Below are 24,221 nucleotides of genomic sequence, written 5' to 3' on the forward strand. Positions count from 1 at the left end.
CACCAATAGGGAAATGGAAAAGAGAGACACGGGTCAGAAGGCAGCCAAGAAAACCAATAGAAAGTGCAGCATCAAGCTAGCTGTCACTATGGAATAATGGAATTTTTCCCACTGCAGAACATATTCCTGACTTATTGTACCCAGGCCTGAGGGAACGGGGTATTTACCTACCATCTCCCATCAGTCATTGGCTAAGGGCTGCTCTTGGGGTGTTCTAATTCCCCTGCACTTTCTGCCTTCCATGGGAGCAGCAAAGTAGGCTCAGTTAAGGAAAAAGGCCAAAAACGCAAGAACTGGCCATCAAAGTTAGCCAGTTTGCACTGAAGGGGAAAGGATGGGCACTGGCGCATCTGCCACATCACACAAGGCTCAATGTCTCACATGAACTGAGACCAGGAGTGGGGCCACTTCCACGAGAAGTCTACCAAACAAGCGCATAACCAAGTCCTGGGGTCTTAATGTACTTTCAGCAACTTGCTAATTCAAAGATCAAGTGCCACTAGTTTTAAGTCAACATAAGGTTTCATGGTGTTTCTAAAGGAACCCAGAGGTAATACATAAGGTTACATTCCTTCTTCTTTGGTAGAAGCAAGATGCAAAACTCACTTGCACTTCTAATGATCAAATGGAGCCGTTTTCCCTAGAATAGGATATGAGAGAACAGTAAGACAGAAGCAGTTTGGGGAAAACGTGGGAATCTAGTACTTCATAGGACGTGCTGTCTCATCATCATAGACTAGGTAGGTCTCCATGGAACATACGACACAGACACACATCCCTGCCCAAGAGCCAGCTGGTGGTAGGCCTTTTCCTTCCACAAACACCTATGCCCACCACCCCGATGTTGCCACAGCAGCTGAGAAATGTATACTCCATCTCACATGTCTCAGGAGAAGTCTTGGGGCCAGGAGAGGAGGGCCATCATACACTTCGTAGTGTTTAATTACAATCTACTGTTAAAGACAAGGCAAGAAAGATGACATTTCCTCCATCACAGCAGGTGACTGGATTGCTGGGCTTTGAATCCAGAAAATATATTTGTCCCTTCATTTTCATGTCTATAACTTTTCCAGTTCATGTCATTACCCTTGAAAAATGGACAAAAGAACTAGACCGGCCAACACAAGTCCTGGAAGTCACCCTGTGGGTATCCATCCATGAAACCATATCCTCCTCCGTCAATCAGGTGGATGGAGAATCAGAGTCCTGGGAGGAGGGACTCCCACAACCACAGCAATGAGGAGGGACCAGGCCTGGGGCATCCACACTCTTCTCCCTGGAGATGGTGCACAGCATGATGCAGAGGCCCAATCAGAGGCCAGAAAGTGAATGACAAGAGAATGGCCTTGGATCCAACACAGACCTGGGTGCAAACCCCAGCTCAAGCACTTTCAACTTGGGTGGCCATTAGCAACTTTGGTTTCTTCATCTTCAAAATGGACCTAATACTACATGTCTCAGATGACTGACATTCATTCAAAAATAGATATGGATGCTATGACATGAATGAAAAAATTACACTAAGTGAAAGAAGCCAGTCACAAAAAGCTACATGTTATACAATTCTATTCATATGAAATGTCCAGGACAGACATATATGTGGAGACAGAAAGGAGATTAGCGGTTGCCTGGGACTGGGAGAGAATGAGGGAAATTAGGGGTTGACAGCTAATGGGGATGAGGTTTCTTTTTGGAGTGATTTAGAAAATCTTCTAACATCATACAGTGGTAATAGTTGCACAACTCCATGAATAGAGTAAAAACCACTGAATTGTACGGTTTAGATGGGTAATTTTTATGTTATGTAAATTATATGTTAATAAAGCTGTTTAAAACAAAACAGATCTGGGGCTTCCCTGGTGGCGCAGTGGTTGAGAGTCCGCCTGCCGATGCAGGGGACACGGGTTCGTGCCGCGGTCCAGGAAGATCCCACATGCCACGGAGTGGCTGGGCCCGTGAGCCATGGCCGCTGAGCCTGCGTGTCCGGAGCCTGTGCTCCGCAACGGGAGAGGCCACAATGGTTAGAGGTCCGTGTACCGAAAAAAAAAAAAAAAAAAAAAAATCAGATCTGGAGCCCTCACTCTGTGCAGGTTCTTTGGAAGACCTGAGCATCCAGGTCATGTGGCTGAACATTAGGATTTTAACTGGAAGAACAAGCAAAGTGACTCAGGTTGCTGTGAAGAATGTTATGTCTCGTGGGTTACGCCCTGAGCACTGCGCCTGATGCAGACCCTCAGGAAATGGGTGCCACCAGTCACATCATCACCATCATTTATTAGGTGCCTCCTTGTGCCCTGGCACTATGCTCTGTCCTTTGTGCCCATTGTCTCATTTAAATTTCACAACATCGAAGGGATGGGTGCTGTGATCACTTCTGGTTCTCCGGTGGAAAAACAGGCAGAGAGAGGTAAGACCAGCAGCGTGGGAGTGCCGGAGCTGGGGGTCAAATGTGAGCTCTTGCACACTTTCTCATCACACAGCCCTCCCCTCCAGCAGCATGCGGCCATCACTACCATCACCAGGCATCACAGGCAGGGCTCTCTCGATCACTAGAATTGGTCTAAAATAGAGCAGAAACCTCTGTCAGCTGACAGCAGGATGGCTCCTACAGGTCTCTCCTGGCCACTTGGCTGAGAATCCTGGCAGTGGTGGTGCCGCGTCACCCCAACCCTGCCTGAAACTCCACGTAAGCCTCCCACAACCTGCTGGATTTATAGTGGACACCCCAGGCAGTGCAACCAGATGCTGTCTCCTTAAGGCCTCGTGACCCAGGCTGGCATCCTTGACTCTGTTGGCCTGAGTCTGCCCCTGCATCCCAGATGTAGCAAAGAGACTTCCAGACTCATAACAAACCAACTGGAGCCCCAATTTCCCCCTATTCAGAAGATGTGTAAATTTAGATACTTTGGAAATCATGTGTAGCAGAAAGTTCCCATCTGCCAGACAGAGTGAGAGTATTTAAGTACCGAGTGTCTCAGCCTCTTGCAATTCCTCTGAGACTAATTTACATGTCATCATCATGAGGGAGACTCAACCTCCCATCCCAGTGATAGACACACAAGCCACAGAGTCCTAATTAACAAAGGTTCTTAATAAAATTTCAACATAAACTAGGCCCTCTTTGAAATCACTGCATTTTCTAACAGAATGTTGCTGCCTTCTGCAAGATCAACACTCATTCTCCACAAAATTAACAAACTAGACATTTTTTCAAAGAGCAATGTAACATCAGAATGGCCTCATTTTCACCCTTATTATAAAATTTTTTAAGCCCCTTTATTTGTCAAATGTGTGCCTAAGAGAGATTTCTGAAATGCACAGGAAATCGATCTGAGTGTCTGTAAGAAAGGCTGAGGGCTTTCCTGGTGGCGCAGTGGTTGAGAATCTGCCTGCTAATGCAGGGGACAAGGGTTCGAGCCCTGGTCTGGGAAGATCCCACATGCCACGGAGCAACTAGGCCCGTGAGCCACAACTACTGAGCCTGCACTCCACAACAAGAGAGGCCGCGATAGTGAGAGGCCCGCGCACTGCGATGAAGAGTGGCCCCCGCTTGCCACAACTAGAGAAAGCCCTCGCACAGAAACGAAGACCCAACACAGCAAAAATAAATTAATTAATTAATAAACTCCTACCCACAACATTTAAAAAAAAAAAAAAGAAAGGCTGAGAGCGCTGGCCAGGTGGTAAGTTTCAGGAGGGCAGGGACTCTGTGTTGTTCATCTCTTACCTCCAGGCCTGGAATAGTGGCGGGCACAAGGAAGGCACTTTGTAAATATTCACTGAATAAATGAATGAACACCTTCTCCAAGAGGCTGAATATACACCCATGTTCATACTTGTTATAGGCTTATGGAAGATTTAGTTTGTAATCTCAGAACCAATATGTTCCAGGATCAGTAGAGCCATAGCCCTTCATCAATTCTTCTTTCCAAAGGGAGAAGAGAGACAAAGGCCCCTCCCCTGCTGGCATTACTGTGAGAGGCAGCATTGCTCATGGAGGTAAGATAAGGGTGCAAACACGTGCTCTGTTCCCTCTTTGCTGTCTGGGCAAGTCACTTGACTTCTCTAGACTTCAGCGTTTTCCTTTGAGAAGCCGCAGAGAGTTTAGATGTCTCAAAAGTCCTTCCTGATTTCTGAAGTGAGTTTAATGTGAACTGGGCTTTTACACAGTCATGGTTGGCCTTCAGTGACTTCCCCTCTCATCACCGCATATTCTGTCCCTTGCTTGGACCTGCGGCACCTCCATCCCACCCGCCCCCATCACACAACTCTATCCACGTCCAGTCTGCTCCCTGCACGACTCCTCCCAAAGTCTGAGTTCAATGCTCCTGACTTTTCCCTTCCCCACTTTACGCCAACCCATCAATACGTTTTGCTCTGTGTTCCATTCCCTCTCAGCTCACGTCTCTCATAGAAACTTGATTAACTTGGCTGTACCAATGGGTAATTGAGAGTCTGTAAATTATCTGGAGAAGATATATTTGCCTTTTAAAAAGATGTGTTCTGGGGAGTCTGGGGGTAAATGGTTACATGTACATGTATGGCTGAGTCACTTTGCTGGGCACCTGAAACTATCACAATGTTGTTAATCGGCTATACTCCAATATAAAATAAAAAGTTAAAAAAAAAAAAAGATGTGTTCTGGAGATGGTGTTTTAATCCATAGTGACTTGCACCTGTCTCAGTGGCTAGACTGTGACTTTCCCGGGTATAAAGCCTCAGATCTTTTTCATCTTTCTGTGTCTAGCCCCATTTCTGCAGTCACTGACTCACAAAATGTTTAGGGAATAACCCCAAGGATGAACGAAAGGTTGCCGATGAACAGAGTAGCTGATAGGTTTTAGGCAATCCAATGGTCACGGGAAGGAGTGCTGTGGGTCAGCTTGTAGACAGGGACTTAGAAGGCTCCTCTAATCCCACCCCCTGTGCCGCTGGCTCCACTTCTCTTTAGAACGGAGTCTGAATACGAAGATTATTGCCTAATAAGCAAGCATTCACGCTCCTATAGAAGCTGTGTTCTCACCCTGCCAGAGAAAGGGACCAGCACTTCATAGCTTCTCATTAATTCAGGCTTCGGGTAGGCCTTCCAAGCTGAGGCCACAAGGACTTGACAAGCAGGGGGTCCCATTATAGTCAAAGGAGAAATACCCCAATTTCACAATGCCTCCCGACACGCCAGGAACAAAGTGACAGCAGGTATGGAGGAGATGCTGGCAATTTTAATTAGGTCCATTATGCTAAACCGATAGCTGAATGTTTCCGAAAGGTGTTTGAAGTACAAAATATTGAATGCGCCATAGATTTTAGTTTACTGATTCACTGTCTCCAAATATAGAAATTATCACAGAATCAAAAGCCATGTAACAAAGCCAAGGAAAAGATTATATTAATTAACAGAGATTGAAAATGCGGCAGCCATTGCTTTAAGATACACCTCCCCCTGCAAAAAGAAAAAGAAAAAAGATACACTTCCCATTTGCAACCAGAAGTTTAGAATTGGTTGTCATAAACCAAAGAGGCCAAGGAAAGCTTCTTTTCCTCCCCAAATGTTTCTCAAAAATTCCTATGATTCCTACAAGACAAGGAATCCCCCAGGTAAGTCCCACACCCAGCACCATGCCTGGCACATAGTAAGTATGCTCCATAAACATTTGCTGAATCAATCATTTGATTACAAATTATAATCATTTATAAGTGGTTTAAATAATCTTTAAAAATACAAATCTGATTGTGTCATCCCTACTACTTTAAACTATTCAGTACCTTCCCATTATTCTCAGGAAAAAAAAAAAAAAAAAGCTCCTCATATGACCTACTATCCCCTGCATAATCTGGCAGCCACCCACCTCCCCAGCCTCATGCCACCAGGACACATCTCACTTTCTAACCAGGACCACAATCCAGGTTTTCTGGCCAGAGACCAGTGGTCTATTCACTGTGCCTCACTGGCTTTCTCTGTTCTTTTATAACATATCCCCCAAAATCTAAGATCTAAACCATGCAGTAAGTGCAGGAGTTTTACTCAAAACAATGAGTGTCATGAGCCACCATCATTATGCATGACTACAATTAAATCTAGAGTACATTCACTACATAACTATGCCTAATTTTTCATAGTAAAAATGGAAACGCTGAGGAAATGATGTGCATGTGGCTTAGTCTGGGTCACAATGAATCAGCTGTAGGTCCAGGAATTGAAAATGGGGGCTCAGGAAATGAAGAATCAGTCAGAAGTTAAAATCACCAGTGTAGAATCACCCTGAACATCAGTCACTGTTCAGGGGTGAGGGTGAGGGTAGTGCCTGGATGAAGGAATAGAGGGGAAAGCAAGGGAACCAGAAGGTGGATACAATGGCGTATCTGCATCCTGAGAATTTTTCAGCCCGTGGTTGCTATGGTTACAGACGCCATGAGAGTTGGCTCCGGAATGTGACAGGGCTCTCAGGCAGCCTCATTCAACCCACCCTCACCCTGTCCTAGGGCCTCTCTTTGCCATTTTGTGGGAGAAGTAACATATTCAACAAAGCCCATGGCGGCACTCAAAAGACACTGTGTTCACTCTCCTCCACCCAGGACACAGAAGCTTCAGAACTTTCCTTAGACTATAAAGTCGCCTCTGGATAATCCAGGCGTGCAATGTTTGGAAACGTGGGAACCTCAAAGACATCAAATGCATTCGGCTTCCTGGAAATCATTTTCTCTTCAAGAATGTGCAGAAAAAGCAACAAGGTGGTTTAAAAAAAAAAAGTATGTTTACTCCAAATATAACAGAAAGTGGCTTCTCCCCGTGTGCTGGGCCCATCACCCCAGGCACACCATCCCTGCCGTCTTGGCTACGTTCTGGTTTCACAGTGAAAAGAAACTGGGCATATCATGTGCCCATTTTTTGGTGAATATTTTATTGTGCTCCCTCACACATACAGACATAAGGTCTGCTGCAGAAACACACCAGACGCCCATTCCCTGACATTTCTACTGCCCAGCCTGAGGGATTTCCTGATCTGGCTTTATCCAAGGAGGTTGGGTTTTCAGTTCCTGAATGTGTAAAGGAAGAGGGCTGTCAAAGAAGGGCAATCTGCAAACGAGGTGGGTCCCTGAGTTGTCTCACTCAACCTCTGATATCACAGTGAAAAGAAATTGGGTATATCATGCAGTCATTTTTTGGTGAATATTTTACAGATCCACATGTAGAATGGTGCCCACCCAAAAGAGGCTGAATAGATGCTTTTTGTATTTGAAAAATCTGCTTGGACTGGTTGGTATACTGTGATCTACTATAAGACCATATATTCATATTTTATATAAATCATCATCATACTCACTGTCTTTCTAAAATACCATTCGGAGCAATGGGTGATAAGAGGGGTAAATGGAATTCAGTGACTTATGGTTCTGTGGGTAAGTGGGAAATGCAGGGTTAAACAAAATCAGCCTGGTTTCTGCACTGCAGGATTCTCAGGGGAGGTGTAGAAGGTACAGGTGAGAGCTCCAGCGTTAACACACCTCTGGCATCAAGTCATAGAGCTACAAGGTAACTTTGGGCAAGTTGCTTAAGCTCTGCAGGCCTCAGCCTCCTCATTCAGAAAGCAGGGATAATCATTTCATCTGTTTCTTTGGACTATTAAAGAGGACTACATGAGATTATGACTCTAAAGTACTTTGCACAGTGCCTGGCACTTAGTACATATTCAATAAGAAATAAGGGGAAATGCTTACGGTGATTTTTAAATATTTCCTCAAACTCCTTGACACTCCCTCCTTCCAAAGTGAGCTTAATCACCCCTCCTCCCCAAATGCGGACTAGATTTAGTGACTCGCATCTAATGAAAAGAATGAGATAGCAAATCCATTTGTGACAACACAGATGGACCATGAGGACATTATGCTAAGAGAAATAAGTCAAACAGAGAAAGACAAATACGGGGTGATCTCACTTATATATGGAAACTAAAAAAACCCAACTCATAAAAAAAGAGAAGAGACTGGTGATTATCAAAGGCAAGGGGTGGGGAGTGGGCAAAATGAGTGAAGGGGATCGAAAGGTACAAACTTCCAGCTATAAGATAAATAAGTCCCAGGGATGTCATGTACAGCATGGTGACTATTGTTAACAATCCTCTATTATATATTTGAAAGTTGCTAAAAGAGTAGACCTTAAAGGTTCTCCTCATAAAAAAATTATAACTATGTGAACTGATGGATGTTGACTAAACTTACTGTGGTAATCATTTCATATTGGATAAAGATATCGAATCATGGGACTTCCCTGGTGGTACAGTGGTGAAGACTCTGCCCTCCCAACACAGGGGACCTAGGTTCGTTCCCAGGTCGGGGAACTGGATCCCACATGCATGCCGCAACTAAGAGTTCGCATGCCTCAACTAAGGAGCCCGTGAGCCACAACTAAGGAGCCCTCAAGCTGCAACTAAGGAGCCCACGTGCTGCAACTAAGGAGCCCACATGCTGCAGCTAAGGAGCTGGAGAGCTGCAACTAAGGAGCCCGCCTGCCGCAACAAAGACCCGGCACAACCAAATAAATAAATAAATAAATAAATATTTTTTAAAAAAAGATATCAAATCATTATGTTGTACACTGAAAACTAATACAATGTTTTATGTCGATTATACCTCAGTAAAGCTGGATGAAAATACAAAGCATGTGGTGATAGTAACAATGTATGATTTCTGAGGTTAGGTTATAAAAAGCATTCAATTCCACCTCATTCTCTCTTGAAGCGCTTACTCTGGAGGAAGCCAGCCATGTTGTGAGCACACTCAAGCAGCCAGTGGAGAGATTCACATTGGCAGGAAATGAGGTCTCTCCCCAACAACCAGCTGCAATTTGCAAGTCACATGAGGAAACCATCTCAGGAGCAGATCCCGCAGCCCCAGTTAAGCTCTCAGATGACAGCAGCCCCAGCCAACACCTGACCATGACCACTGGGTGACTCCCAGACAGATGGCACAGCTAAGCCACTCCTGATTTCCTGATCCATAGAAACTGTGAGATAATCAACAGTGATCATTGGTTTAAGCCACTAAACATTGGGGTCATTTGTTACACAGCAATATCAACTCTCCAGGAGGGAATGAGCATGCACCATTCTGCAATCTGACATGGCCATGAAAACATTTTCTTTCACACAGCATCTGGTAAGACTAGTCTGTATCTCATGGAACACACCTTGGGAAATGTTGGTCGAGAACTTAACAGTTTATAAAGCTTGTTCACATGTATTCTCTCATTCAATCATCTTAGCAAATGTGAAGCAGGTGTTACTATGCTCTTTATTTTACCCAGGAGAAAACTAAGGCTCCAAAAGCTTAAGTGACTTGCCTGGGTTCACACAGCTAATAGAATTGGTAGAACAGTAACTCAGGTTGAGTATTATGATTCTAAACCATGTTTTTTCTCTGTTTTTTTCTCTGGTTTCATTAAAACAGTCTAGGTTTTTTAAACCTGGAATAAGAATATGGGGAGTCTAAAAGAGTGCCAGGAAGGGGGGTGCTCTGTGGAATAGGCCACCCTCCCGAATGATCTGGAGAGTGAACCAGATGCTTCTGAAGCATTTGGGAGCTAGAGCCTTCCCTGACTTCTACAGAACAGGGTCCCCTTCAACCGTGATAATAACATAATGCAGGTACCACTCAGGGGGCTCTTATGACAATCTAGCACCCTTCCGAGAGCTTTGTATATATCACTTCATTTAATCTACATAACAAATCAAGGAAGTACAGGCTGTCATCATCTCCACCTTACAGATGAGGAGACCAAGTCACAGAGAAATGAAGCAACTTGCCCAAATCAGCCACTAATCAGTGATGGACCTCAAATTGGGACCCAGGTGATCTAAGACTATCGGGGCATTTAGGGGCCTTATCAAGCAATGTCCCAACTCTCTCCTTTTCCATAAGAGTGGAAGAGCTGGAACTAGCACCTAGACCCTCCCACCCTAAGCTCCTGTAATGTACAGAGGGTGGCATCTAGCCCAGAGGCTAGGTTCAATGAATATAACATGCATTTATGCCTGTCAAGTTATTTTAAGGAGGTATATGCTGAATCCACTCTACTAAACTGCTTCCCATATAGCCTCAAATTCCACCCTGAGAAATGAATGCCTTTGGCCTAAAGCAATATTCTTAACTGGTGGACTGAATGTTCAATTGCCCAGTGTCACATGATACTGAGCATCTCTATTTAACCTGTCAGGCTCATATCACATTAAATTTGGTAAGTTACACTATTTATCTTTATCCTAAAATATTTAATGTGTTATCTGGGGGACCCACAGGGCTGTTTACACATTAGAAACTCATTTCTTGGTAGTAAAATTGTTGCTAGTTTGTACGTCAGAATTACAAATATCAGCATTTTAGCCCATTCTGCAAAGGTCACCATGACTTTCAGACTCTCTATCTCTTGAGCAAACCTGCATTGACTCTTCAAGTATCTCTTTTTAAACTGTAAACACTACCTTTGCCCCTACATTGGGTAGTTGAATGAAAAAAATTAGAATCCTTTGCCTAAGAGGTAGCATTTGAAATCAGAACTCTGTAGAAATCAGGGACGGAGGGAGGGTGGAAAGGAGAGAATAAAGGAAGGAAGGAAAAACAGAAGGGAGGGAGGAATAAGGGAGTTCCCTGTGATCACATGATTTATGTATGGCAGTGGTTGACTCTACAAATCCTATACTTTGCCACCGTTCTGCTTTGCTTCAAAGTTCCCTCCAGGGAAAAAGAAAGTAAAGTTATTGGTAGTACAGAAACTAGAATCCCCTGAAATCCTGCTACCTACCCCTCCACACAACCTCTTCTGCCCACCCCTATCGGCCTCCCTGGCTCTGGGAATAGAGGAAAAAGAGAACACCGCTCCCCTGTGACCACCCCCTCCCATGCCAATGGTTCTGGCCCTCAACCCCAAGTCCAACCCTACAAGGAAGATGAGAATGTCAGCTTTCATTTTCAGTTCATAGTACTCAGTCCCAGACACTTACAAGGGAGAAAAAAAATTCTCACACTGTGTCTGCAAACCACAAATCAATGTTCTAGGAAGTAAATATGAGGTTTTTGTTTCTCCATTTTCTCTCATTACCCTGGATAACAGTAATTAATGAGCCCTGATACAGTAAAGTCTCTGCTGAGAGGACCATTAGGAACAGAGCCCAAAAGTGGTCAAAAGCCCCTTGACTTCTGTGAGAAACCTGCCAGGTGGGTGTAACCAACATGGTGCTGGTGCCACATTGAGGTAGATCACATAACCAAGTCATGAAGAGCTGAGCCCCTAACCAACTCTAACCCTTGCTGGCTCATCCAGTAAGTGCCCTTCAGAACAGAACCTGAGTACAGCAAAAGATGGCCATTTTTATTCACTTTGCTGCTTCAGCCAAGGGAGCTGTCCAAACTGAAACTTCCTAATTGGCTTTCAGTAAAATGGCTTCCTTCTATTTCTTCACTAAACTCTCTAATTCCCCACGGACTAAAAGTAAAATGAATCCACTACATCAAAAAAGGTACATTTTGGGCTTCCCTGGTGGCGCAGTGGTTGAGAGTCCGCCTGCCGATGCAGGGGACACGGGTTCGTGCCCCGGTCTGGGAAGATCCCACATGCCGCAGAGCGGCTGGGCCCGTGAGCCATGGCCGCTGAGCCTGCGCGTCCGGAGCCTGTGCTCTGCAAGGGGAGAGGCCACAACAGTGAGAGGCCCGCCTACCGCAAAAAAAAAAAAAAAAAAAAAAAAAGGTACATTTTACTTTTTCTTATCAACAGTGGGCCCCTAGTACTGTGCCTACATTAAACACCATATCTCAGTGGTGGTGAAATGTCCCAATTTGGGGCAAGATGTGGATTGTATTTTTGTTTTTTTGTTTGTTTTTGCAGTATGCAGGCCTCTCACTGTTGTGGCCTCTCCCGTTGCGGAGCACAGGCTCTGGATGCGCAGGCTCAGCGGCCATGGCTCACGGGCCCAGCCGCTCCACGGCATGTGGGATCTTCCCGGACCGGGGCACGAAACCGTGTCCCCTGCATCGGCAGGTGGACTCTCAACCACTGCACCACCAGGGAAGCCCTGGATTGTGTTTTTTTAATGCCTCTGATTTAAGATGATGTTCATATAGAGCCTGCTATGGACTTAATTGTGTCCCACACACCCATCCAGAAAAATTCATATGTTGAAACCTAAACCCCAAACATAAGTGGAGATAGGGCCTTTAGGAGGTAATTAACATTAAATGAGGTCATAATGGTGGGGTTCCCATTCAATAGGGCCGGTGCCCTTTAAGAAGAGGAAGAAACACCAGAGTACACTCTCTCCATCATGTGAGGCAAGAAGGTGACCGTTTGCAACCCAAGAAGAGAGCTCTCACCAGACACCAACCTTGCTAATACCATGGTCTTGGACTTCTAGTCTTCAGAACTGTGCGAAAATAAATTTCTGTTGTTTCAGCCACTCTGTGTGTGATATTTTGTTATGACAGCCTGGGCAGACTCACAGAGAGCCAAAGTACAGATGTTTCAGAAACGGGGTGGAATAGTAAAGTCGACCTACCCAATTTCAATTCCACCCAGTGATCACTGGGATTGGCAAAAGGGTGATGAAACTCCCTTGGACACTGCTGAAAAAGAACCCGAGCCAAATCTTGGCCCAGACAGTCTTTGGAACATCTTTCCTCTTTACTTTCTAGGATAATTGTGGCGATTCTGGCACATTATTAATCCCATTTGGAAAGCTGATCTCCTGAAAGTTGGATATTAAATCAAAAGATTATTTTCTTTCCAGAAAATCTAATTAATTTTCCAGAAACACATTAATAAGGATAGCACTCAACTGACCTTACAGGTTGAGCATGAGTCATATTCACAAGAGAGCAAAATCTCTTTTTAACCAAGAGAGCAGAAGCGGGATCCAGGGGTCTTCAATGAACTCATGGGATAAAGTGCCGGCCAGTGCAAGTACAACCCGAAGAAAACCACTATCAGCTAAGGGCTCACTGATCAACCGAAAGCCTTCTTCCTCTAAATCTCTCAGAGAAATCTCTGAATACATTTTTGGATAGGAAAGAATGGGAGAGTGTGGAATGGACAAAAATCCTGGGAGGGAGGAAAGCTTGAGGGAATTTCCCTGGACGTAAGCATCAGAAGGCCTGGGTTGGCCCCAGCACTGCCTCTTGGCAGCCTTGGGCCCCCAAAATAAATCATTTACTTGTTCTATTCCCATCAGTAAATCTAAGACTCCAATACTGACAAAAATAGGGTTGTTTAAAGAACAAATGAGATAATTTGTAAAAAGCGTTCTATAAACTGAAAGGTGATACACACATAAGATACAGGCCTCTCTGGAATTATGCACTCAACTATGCACTAAAAATGCAACTTTAAAGAAAAATCCAGCTCCAGCTCTAAGGCTTTGCTTCTTTCTTAAGTGGACTTAACTACCTAAAATGAGCTGCACACCAGTGACCAACATGCACCAAATTATTAATTGGACACCAACCGTATCTTTGTCAGGCTACATCTGCCCAACCACCTGCCCCCACCTCACCTCCACGCCTGGTGAGAAGGCAAACAGAAGGAAAACAGTCTGCTGGAGGCTCTGGAGAGCTGGGAGTTTGCAAGGAAGTGGGAATATCAGTGTCCTTTCCAACACCATTAATTAGGGATATTATTATCCTATTCTTATTTGTCCTTTGCCCTTTGTAGCTTAAAAGAGTGCTGGAATTTCCATCATGCTCGAAGCCTTAGAGATCCTCTCTGATCCATCCTACATGCATTCAGCAAAAGGTTATTGAGCATCCACTACATGCCAGGCACTTGCCAGGGCCTGGGATTAAGACAGTGAACAGGACAGGGAACATTCTTGCTTGTTGGACTCACGCGCTAGCAAGGGAGGCTGGCATCAAAGGTGACATATGAGCAAGTAAGATGGTTTCAGATCATGACAAGTACCAGGAAGACAACTGAACAGGAGAGGTAAGAGAAAGCGATAGGGCTGGGGAATGAGAGGCGAGGCCTTCAGATGGGACAGGGAAGCCCTTGCTAACAAGGTGATATTTGAACTGAGATTTAAAGGATGGAAAAGAGCCAGCCGCACTAACATACATTTATAAGCAATTGAAAGTGCAAGTGCAAAGGCCCTGAGACAGGAACACGTCTGATCTATTTGAGGAACAAAAGGAAGCCAAATGGTCCAGAGGTCAGCTCAAGGGGGATGTTGAAGAGATAGGATCAAAGAGGACATGTCAATGGCCTCCTTGCACATGGGAGGAAGGTTAAGCCCAGAAAGGCTAAGTGAGCAGTCCAAAGTCATACAGCTAATTATTGCTACAGCTTGAAACTAATTCTTTTGCCCAAAAATTGAGTTTTTTACACTATAATGATCTGCTTGCCTCAAGCTGTAGGGATATTGTTTGCTGATCTTACTGGTTTTTAAAAGCTTTTAACATACATCAAAGCAGATAGCCAATCCCAATTTTCAGCAGAAGATCATCAACAAGTGATCCCAGTGATTTAAAATGCATATAAATTCTGCTGTGAAAGCCAATACTTAGTGCCAACCTACTGTTGTGTAGGTCCTCCACAAACAGTCACTGTGTGTTAAAGGCTTAGCTTTACAAATATGGAGGAAGGCCTTAGGTCACCAGAGAATAATCATTTTACACTTAGGTCTTATTTTTGCACCTAAACCTCTTAACAGTGCTTTGCTTAATTCACCCAAGTGCAATCAAAACCACTCTGTTCTCAAACCAGCTTCATTTTGTGCTATTAAATTGTCAGGTAATAGGGCTGTAAGCAAAACATCATAATTACAACTTCCTTCCAAAATCGGTGAGCACAGCCACCTGAAGGTGCAAGTCTGTCTGTTCATTCCAGAATTCTAAGGAACTGTCCCTCCTCTTTTCTATTATAATGCTAGGGTCTCCTTCATCTTTCCCTTGCTAAACACATTTGGTCTATGTAAACCCAAACTTCCAAAGAACAGACCCAATGTCTATCCAGTAGCCAGTGACTACCCGCCCCCCAGAGGTAGATGCAGAGATGATATTTGGTTAGACGGGTTAATGGAGAAAGGAATGAGTGAGAAAGGCTGATTCACTGCCTCACCCTTCTCCTCCTCTTCCCCCTCCTCCTCCTCCTCCTCTCTAATGCTCTTCCTCCTTGAAAGAAGCTTCTCCAGTCCCTGAGCTCTGGGAACCTCACCAGGCAGGAGCCAGAGGTGCAATAACGTAAGGAACAGATGGGAAGAGTGTTTAAGGGCCCATATTTTAGTCTGACCCCACCACCAACTAGCTGTGTGGCCTCAGATAAGTTACTCAACCTCTCTGTTCCTCAATTCCCTTACCTCTAAAATTAGGATCATCTCTTCTGTCTATGATTAAATAAAGAACATTAAATTAATCTTCTGGTTAAAGAATAATTAATAATACATAATTTAATAAATAATTTAATTAATTCATTAATATATGTGCACCTAGTTCTATGCTGGTGTGAGATATGGTACCCTCATTCCCCACTCTCCTCCTGCCTCCACCCCCTGGCTAGGAAAGACTATTGTCACCCACACCTCCAGGAACAATTGTGCCTCAAGTCAGAGCACACTACTAAAAGGCAGCTCAGTGGTGTCCTGATGGCAATCAAGGGTCAAACAGGGACAATAACACTGTGCCATCAGATAAGTATTGTGAGAATAACTGTATGAAATTACGTACATCAAACACCTGGCACGCAATGATTGCTCATTGAATGTTGTGACTTTTATCGGGGTCTTTTCATTTTTAGCATCATCTGTTGTGACTATAGACACTACTTGCATGCTTCTTCACTGTTTTAGGCTGTAAAATGTGGGATTCATCTGTGTTTATCACTGTGACATAAATAGATAGAATGATGATTATATAGAAATGTATTTTAAAAGCCAAGGCAAGCTTCACAAAATCAGCCCCACAGCCCTCCCTATCAGAGCTCCTTGAAAATAACTGATCTGATATTTTAGACAACAGCGCACTTGACCCATCTCTTGGATGACTCAGAGACGTCTCCCATTCAACAAGTCCTGGGGTGAACTCCTGAGTTTTCCCTCAAGACTAGTCCTGCCCTGGCTGCCTTCCCAATCATTCCAACTACTCCACCTCCACACTTTATTCACACAAGGCCTGTAGATTTTGTACCCTCCCTCACTCCCTACTCCATCCATTTCTCTATCTCCACAGCCACCACCATGGTCCACACTACTATTGTATCTGGTCTCTCACATCCACAAGAGCCACATGGCACTTGCTTTGAAACTTAGTTGAGATCATGTCGCTCCTCAGCTTGAAACACTCCAATCTCCCAATCCACAATTCCCCCCTACCTGCAACAACACGAGGCTTTGGGATCAGACCCTATGGATTCACCAGCCACACCTCAAAACACATGATCTCTTGCTCTCTGCTCCAGCCATGGAAACTTCCTTTCAGGTCCTCAAATATACATGCTCCCTCTGCCTCAGGGCCTTTGCACTTGCTGTTCCTTCTTCTGCAAGTTCCCATCTTCATTAGCCAATTAATCCCTACATATCCTCCAGGTCTCAGTACAGATATGTGACTATCTTCCCTGACTATCCGCCTCCCCTGGTTCTTGTCAGTCTCTTCCATCAGACACTTTCTTAAAGCCTTGATGCTCTTCTTCATGGAACATGTATAAACTTGTAATTATGCACTTCTGTGCAATGATTGATTTAGGTCTGTCTCCCTCACTATAAACTCCAAGAAGACAGAGCTTTTGTCTGTAGTATTCTGACTGTATTCCCTGTGCCTGGGACAGCATTTGGTTTGTAGTAGATACTCAATAAATATGTTTTGCAAGGATTCCTCCCCCCCAAAAAAAAGAAAACAAACAGACAAAAAACAGGCACACTTCCCTATTTCCAGAGATCTAGAGACAAAATAGAAGGTCTGGGCTGTACTTAACAGCCCTGGTTGTATTAACAGCACTGGTGTTAGAACAGGCAATGTCTCTTCACTCTGTCTTCAGTACCCAGTCAATTCCTAAGACATTTATTCAACAATGACTGGGTTTCCTCTTTTCCAGTCTGGAGAAAAGAAGAAGTGCACTCATAAAAAAAAAAAAAAAAAAAAAAAAAAAAAAAACACTAAACACACACACAGATACATACACATCAAATAAACAAATTTCAACCCCAATTCACACAGAGGCGTTGCCTCGCCCAGCTCAGCCTTCAGATGAGCTAAGAGAAATGCTTGTCAAAAGCATGACAAAAGCAAGAGCATTCTTGTCAAAACTGGACACGAGGTTTCAACTTGTTCTGCTCCCGTAGTGATCACTCATGAGAAGCCTTAACATCTATATGCTAATTAGACACCCTGGATGACCCTAGGCACACCCAAATCTGTCTAAATCACTCCCTTTTGCACCCAGGGACCACTGTCCAACATTCGTAAAAGCTTCTAAATGACACTACTACTCGGGCGTGCTCCCCTCCCCGAGCCCTTACCTGCCCCATCCTTTTTGAAAACCACTCCCCCCTCCCCCTTCTACTCCCATCTGAGCCAACCTAGCTGCGTGGTTTGGTAATAAGATTGAGCGAAGATTTGGAAGGCCCCGTGGGCTTCATTATTCCACATGCCCTAGAGAAGGGCCACCTCCAGGGGCTGTGGCTGCGGCTCCGAGCCCCACTTGCTGCCAGGAAACCTTTCCCACTGAGGACACCCTGCCAGGCGGTGCAGCTCCAGGTCCAGGGGGAGGCACCCCACCCATCTGCCAGAGACAAAGATCACCAGAAACAAAGGACACACACACACACACACAAAGTCAGAAGGAAATACCGACACTTGGTGCGATTTCAAGCCAAACACCCAGCTTGGTGTATCTTTAAACAGATTTTAAAACAATCCAGGAGGGACACTGATTATGTGATGACAGGCGCTATCTGGGCTTGGCACCCACGCTGCCTCCGCCCTCCTCCCACCCGCGCTGCAGTTCCCAGGCGAATTTTCCAGCCTCAGGACTCAGGCGGCCAGGAGCAAGTGTGCTTCCAGTCAAGGAAGCGCGCACACGCCGGAGACAGAGGCAGGGCCCGGGCGGGCAAAAGTAGGAAATACCAACCTTTAGGATCCCAGTTCACCTGTTTTCTTGGAGTCTCGATTGGAAATTTCATTGCTCCGTTGCCCAGAAGGGGAGGAAATGAAAAGGATCGAAATAATAATAAAGTCCTCAAGCTTTATACGCCTCGGTACAGCAGTCCAACAAAACAATTTCCAAGGATGGGGGAGCCTTGGACTGGGTCGTGGAGGAACCCCAGAGAAAGACAAGTGGAAAAGATTTGGCTTAGGAGACAACTGGAGACTGCTTGGGTGTTTGCACCGGTTGAGGGGTGGCCGGCAGCAGCCCCTCGGGTAAAAGGAAAAGTAAGACCGGCGAGGGGTGGATGGAGAGGGAGGCTCGGGAAGATGAAAGAGCCAAGCTGCTTCCCAAATGCGGGGCCGGCAGGTTGGGGGCCGAGCAGCAGGAGGGCCGGCGCGTGGGAGAAGCCCACCGCAGTGTCACTCCAGCCCCTGAAGGCGTGTGCTCACACACTCCCGCACACACACACACTCGCACACACTCGCCCGGGCGCGCGCTCGAGAGGGGACGTCAGCCTCGCTCGGCCGCGCAGAGCACACAAGCCCCACCCCGGCCGCGGCTCCTCGCCCCCGAGCGACGCCCCCAACTCCCCACCCAGCGAAAGCCATTGGACGTAGAGGTGGCGCGGCACCCGGGGAGCGCGCGGCGAACACTACCCTCCCGGCGGCGAGCCTCAAAAGCCGCGCCACGCGGGAGGGCGTGTAGCGGGTGGAGGGGCCCCGCCAGGGAGGCGCACTCGGCCACCAGCGCCCGGGCTGGGACAGCGGCCGGCTGTGGACTTGCCGGCGCGTCTGCTGGAGGTGGCGGGAGGCGGCGGGCGCGGCGGCCCGGAAGCCGCGGTGGGGCGGGGAGCCGGCGGCAAGCGCGCCGCTACTTACTGGCTAGGACAGCCGGCGGACAGGCGGGCTCGGAAGCGGCCGCGGCGCGCTCCGCGGAGTTGCAGCCGGAGACACGCTTGGCTGCTTGGAAGGCGCTGCAGGAGGCGGAGGAAGGGCCGCGGCGGCCCCTCCGCAGACCTCTGCCTCGAGGGAGACCTCCTGTCACCGCTTCCACCCTGGGCGCACCCCCATCTGCTTTTCTCACTTCATGTTTTCACTCCAGTCCCCTCCCGCGCCTGGTCCTCCCGCCAGCACCCGAACCGACGTCCCCAGCGCGCTCCGAGGAGGCCGGTGCCAGCCATGAGCCTTTTGTTCTGGGACCGCTCCGCGTCGGCCGCGCTCTCCCCGCCCCGGGAAGCTCGCTCCCCAGGCGCAGCCCGGTCCCTTCCCCAACCACCTGCAGCCCGGCTGGGGCCTCTGCTCGGAGGCCGGGGAGGGGGCTGGAGAGAGGCGCCGCCACCCCTGAGGAGAGCGGAGTTGCCAAGACTTGGCGGCCCCGGGAGCCCGAGGGCCTGGCAGGGCAGGTGCAAAGGAACCCCAGACATGTTCCCGGAAAAGAAGCTAAACCTGGCGCATTCCCCCTTCCCCCACTCACACTGCCCGCTCCTGAAGCCGCACAGGGGCTTGCGGTGGGACCTCAGTGTCCAGAAGAACCTGGTGGTGGTGAGATGCTCTTGAATGGGCTACTCAAAGTACCAATAAAAATAATGTTTACAAATTACTTCGGATACCTAACGACAGAGACTTGCACAGAGAAGATGCTCAAGAAATGCTTGCTAAATGAACGCATGAACTGCATGAAGCAGTGCTGGACAGGAAGTACTTTAAGTTACTGTCCAGTCACTGTCCATTTTACATATATCTTGAACCCCTTCTATGTGCCATCACTGTGCTAGATGCTGGCGATATGGCAAAGAGCAAGACTGACATGGACCTTGCCTTCATAGGGCTTTCTGTCTAGTGCCATGAGGTCAGGTTAGATCATCGTTGCCTTTACTTAAGAAAGGGAAAGTGACTGTTCAGCCTATTCCCAAGCCTGCCTTCTATGGCCCTAACTGCCTACACGAGCATTTGCTCTCAGAATGCATGCCACTCTATGGCACCTTGAGGCTTTGGGGGAGCCCTGTGTCAGCAGCATCTTTCTCATCATCCATCTCCCACTGTCACATCCAGGCTTCAGAGTTACACGGCAAGATCCACTGAGGTCCATTGTCATCTGTGAGAAGGGTTGGCAAGTGCTTTGTAACTGACCCTACAGGCTGCTGGGGAGTTCTCTGCAAATCCCGTCAGGCAAAACTGGTAATAATCTGATGGCACTATTCTGACTCAAACCTTTAAGCAGGTACAGGTTTCCTAGATGCTTCAATGCTACCTTCTCTGGAACTCTGTTTCCACACTTTGCTTCTCTCTACTAGAAGTCTGAGAGGATGGATGAGACTTGGAAATAAAACAAAGAATGACCGCTTCTCCAGCCATGCCCCCAGACAGACCAGTATATATGTAAATTCTGCTCCAAAACCCAAAGGAAGCTGCTTCCAAGCTCCTACGAAAGCCTTCAGAGCCTCACTCCTCCTCCACTGCTCACAGGCAGAAAGGTGCCAGCCCAGTCACTGCAACGCAATGTTATTACCTGCATCAGAGTCAGAGAGAGGTCTCCACAGAGAAAGATACCCTCTCTCCTGAATCCTCTGAGGATGCGGAGGCAAGACTGACATCTATCAACTGCCCTTTCACCTTCTCATACTTCTCTCCATTCATCTTCCCTATATGGCATAGAGGAAGCTCCAACTGGCCTCATCTTGCAGATGAGGAGAGCAAGGCTCAGAGAGGTAAAGGAACACGCCCAAGGTCACAACACAGAGATTCAAACCCAAGTGAGCTCATCTGGTCCCTGGACCCATGAATCTGACCTTGAAGCAGTCACATGGGTACTTTCGGGTAATGAAGATCTGAGTACAATATTTTCTAATACTCCAGATCCTCCTCCTTTGCAGAATAAATTGGACTAACTTAGTGCCCTGGGGTCTACATCGGGGAATTAGTTCACTGTCCAAGGCAAATTCCCATGGCATGAAATGCAGCTCAGGGTTCATCATTCAGCCAGTCAAGAAACATTTATTGAGCACCCCTCGTGTGCAAGACAGTTTGCAGGTTTCTGTCAGAAGTTATTTGGCCCCTGGAGAAGCTTGCCCAGAAATGCATCAGCAGGATGATTATTTGGGGGGCCAGGCGATTTGGAGCAGAATCAGGGGTCTGGAGTTCCTGATGACTTGCACTAGTCACCGGCTCTTGGGATCATCTCTCTGCTAAATCACTCCCCACTTTCCCGTCCCCAACCTCTGGGGCTTCCCTCACCTCCACTTTTTCTCCCTTCTCAGAATGTGGACAAAAACGAGTTTGTGGAGGGAAAAAATCTACCAAAATTAATTAATTACTTAATCCCAGCACCCCCTCCCCTAACGTGCCTGAAATCAAGCCCAACTCCTAAATTGCGTATTTGGAATGGACTTCGGGCCGGAGGATGGGGGAAAGGGAGGGTGACTCGGGGGAGGGTGTTCGGGAAGGGAGGGGGCAGGGAGGGGAGCCCCCTCCCGAGACAAAGATCTTAGCACATTAACCCTTTGTGCTCCGCAATTCCCTTCCATCGCCTTCAGTTCTACCTCTTGGTTCTTACAGACTTGATGACACTTACCCCAAGAAGGAGGAAAGAAGTGGTCTGTGTAGAGAAAAAACATCCAAAACAGATGCCGCGCGGAGCGGTTCCCTCTCCTTCTGTGCCTCCGCAACTTTCATGGCTGTTGCTGCGGGAGGGTTAAGTCTGGTGGAAAGAGACCGCCTCCGGCTCCTGCGGCAGGAAAACAAAGCATCCTGGCGCTAAGTCTCCCTGCACCCGCCGAGCCCCGCCAGCGGCCCCGGGCTGGCGGCCACCGCGTCCTGGGCGCATTCGTTGGTAAAGGGCTCCGCGTTCCTTGCGGGGGATGCGTTTCTGCGGGTCGCCCGGGTCTCTGCAGCTCAGAACCTGCAATAGTTGTGGCACCACTTTATTGAGTGCCGTGGGGCCCGGCGTGGAAGGGCTGAGGAAGCCGGAAACCCCCAGTCATTTCCCGCGAGAGAAAGTTTCCCGCGAGTTCGTGGCTCCTTTACCCCCTCCCCACGCCGCAGCCCGGGATGGGTGTGAGGGCGGACGGATGCTGCCTGGCACGTGGGGAGTCAGCCTCTCCGAATGACTGGCAAAGAACAGCTCTGCCAGAGGAGGGGTGAACACGGGATCGGGGTGAGGCAGGAGAAAGTCCGGGACAGCGAATCGCAGGGAGTGATGGAGCAGCTTGGGAAATCCAGAAGGGGGAGGAGGACAGATCTGATTAGAATCTACTTCGAATTCGTTCATCTGCCTTGGATTGTTTCCCTTTGGTTTCACCATTCCGCCTTGAGGTCCGGAAGAAAACCCAATCTTGTATGATCTTTCTCATTCCCAAGACACCTGCAAGTCCTCTTCTCAAAAGAACTGCAGAGAAATGTCCAGGTCATTTTTGTGAAGATATTCCCACACAGACACACACACCCTGTGTAGACCCACTCAGTAGTAAAACTGATAGGATTATGCACTAAAGTTAAACTTCTCCTACCAGAAATGTTGTCTTTCCTCAGCGAAGTTTCCACTTTGTTCTCAGCAGTTAATCATTCCTACATTTGTCTTCACGTCCCAACCAGCATCTGCAAAAACACACCCTTTAGTATATGTTGCTCTAATCTTAGGCTCCGCTTTTGCCTTGGAAAAGCTGGAGACACGTCAGCAACTAAAGGGCCAGGGGGTGTCATGTATCATACTGTTCAATAATAAACTCTGTATGGGTAAATCCTGCAGATTTATTTATGTGACTCAAACCTCTGATTGGGGATTAATGAAGACAATATACTATGAACTCCAGAGAAGTTGTAATTAAAGCACCAGGCTGATGAACACATTTCATAACTGGTGACTACCTCTGCTTCCCTTGTAAGTTTCTCTACTTTGAAATCTTTTTTATTGAGATATAATTGATATATAACATTATATTAGTCAGGTGCACAACATAATGATTCTATATTGATTGGTATGTATTGTGAAAAGATTACCACAAGAAGTCTAGTTAACATCCATCACCACACATAGTTACAAAATGTTTTTCTTGTGATGAGAATTTTTAAGATCATCTCTCTTAGCAACTTTTAAATATACAATACAGTATTGTTAATTATAGTCACCATGATGTATATTACATACCCAGGACTATTTTAAATTTTAAGAAAATATTATTTAAGCTCCTATAAGGCATTGTGCCAAACATTTTACCAAAAATGTGCAGAGCTAGAATCCTGCTTATTATAAAACAAGTTTTAAGGTGATTCCCTCTCTCTGAATTAACACCAAAGCATAATCCCAGGTAATTTCTTTAAAGAGATGGAGCTGGACTTTTTTTTGGTTTTCTCCTCAAATTTTTATTTTGAAAATGTTCAAACACGCATAAAAGTTATAGTTGTCTTATAAAAACCATAGTCTTGGGGTCCAATGGGAATCCAACCAAAGATTTCATTTGGATGTTATTTCTAATTAGTGCATTTTATTCTAGAAAAGTCCATCCATCTTTTTTTTTATGACATTGATTTTTTTTTGAGAGTCCAAATTCATTTGCTTTCTGGTAATGTTTAATGTCATGATGTAGTTAAAGATAAGTTGAGTCAAAGGGAAAAGCAAACAATTTCCTGACCACAGCAGGTCGTTAAAATAACTCAACACCTTCTAGTTGAATTCAGTGTCTCTGCCAATATCCACGGAATAGAAGGCAGCTATATCCCCGCTCACTCAAGTTTCTCCCCCAGACTCAGCCCTAGCCTTAGTCAAAGAAGTTATATTTGTTTCTCATCCCCCAGTAGGCCATGTTTCAGGGATGAATGAGTGTTTTCACACATCCACACAAAGTTGACAGGCACATATGGTGTTTTACTGAATTCAAAAACAAGAACTCAGCAAGGTTACACACCATAGTGAATAATTTTCAAATCATTCTAGGAAGGTTTTAATGTGAATCAAAATTCAAGGCATGTGGAAGGCACGCATGCTTTCAAATAACCTGTTTATTTATTGACGAGTCTTATTCCCAGAACCTTTAAGCTTGGCAAAGAGTTGAAAATCCTTTAGAAGGACCTATTGTCTCCAAATATTGACAGTCGCTTCTCCCAAGCAGCCA

At 46.3% G+C, this 24,221-nt stretch overlaps 1 protein-coding gene across 2 annotated transcripts in view; it reads right to left on the reverse strand.

The window, feature by feature from the left end:
- KCNK10 (potassium two pore domain channel subfamily K member 10) overlaps window positions 1-21,728 on the reverse strand; it is a gene marked incomplete at both ends in the record, with an annotated part of 141,481 nt that extends 119,753 nt beyond the window's left edge. Inside the window, one exon of one of the 2 annotated variants that reach the window (XM_082619306.1) lies at window positions 21,686-21,728. In XM_082619306.1, coding sequence (XP_082475432.1) covers window positions 21,686-21,728 — 43 coding nt within the window. Of the gene's footprint in view, window positions 1-18,097; window positions 18,150-21,685 lie in introns of those variants that run through there. The other variant, XM_082619305.1, reaches the window with a different exon arrangement.
- Window positions 21,729-24,221: the final 2,493 nt, after the last annotated feature.

The sequence above is a fragment of the Mesoplodon mirus genome (genome assembly GCF_964341445.2).
Source record: "Mesoplodon mirus genome assembly, chromosome: 4".
NCBI lineage: Eukaryota > Metazoa > Chordata > Mammalia > Artiodactyla > Ziphiidae > Mesoplodon > Mesoplodon mirus.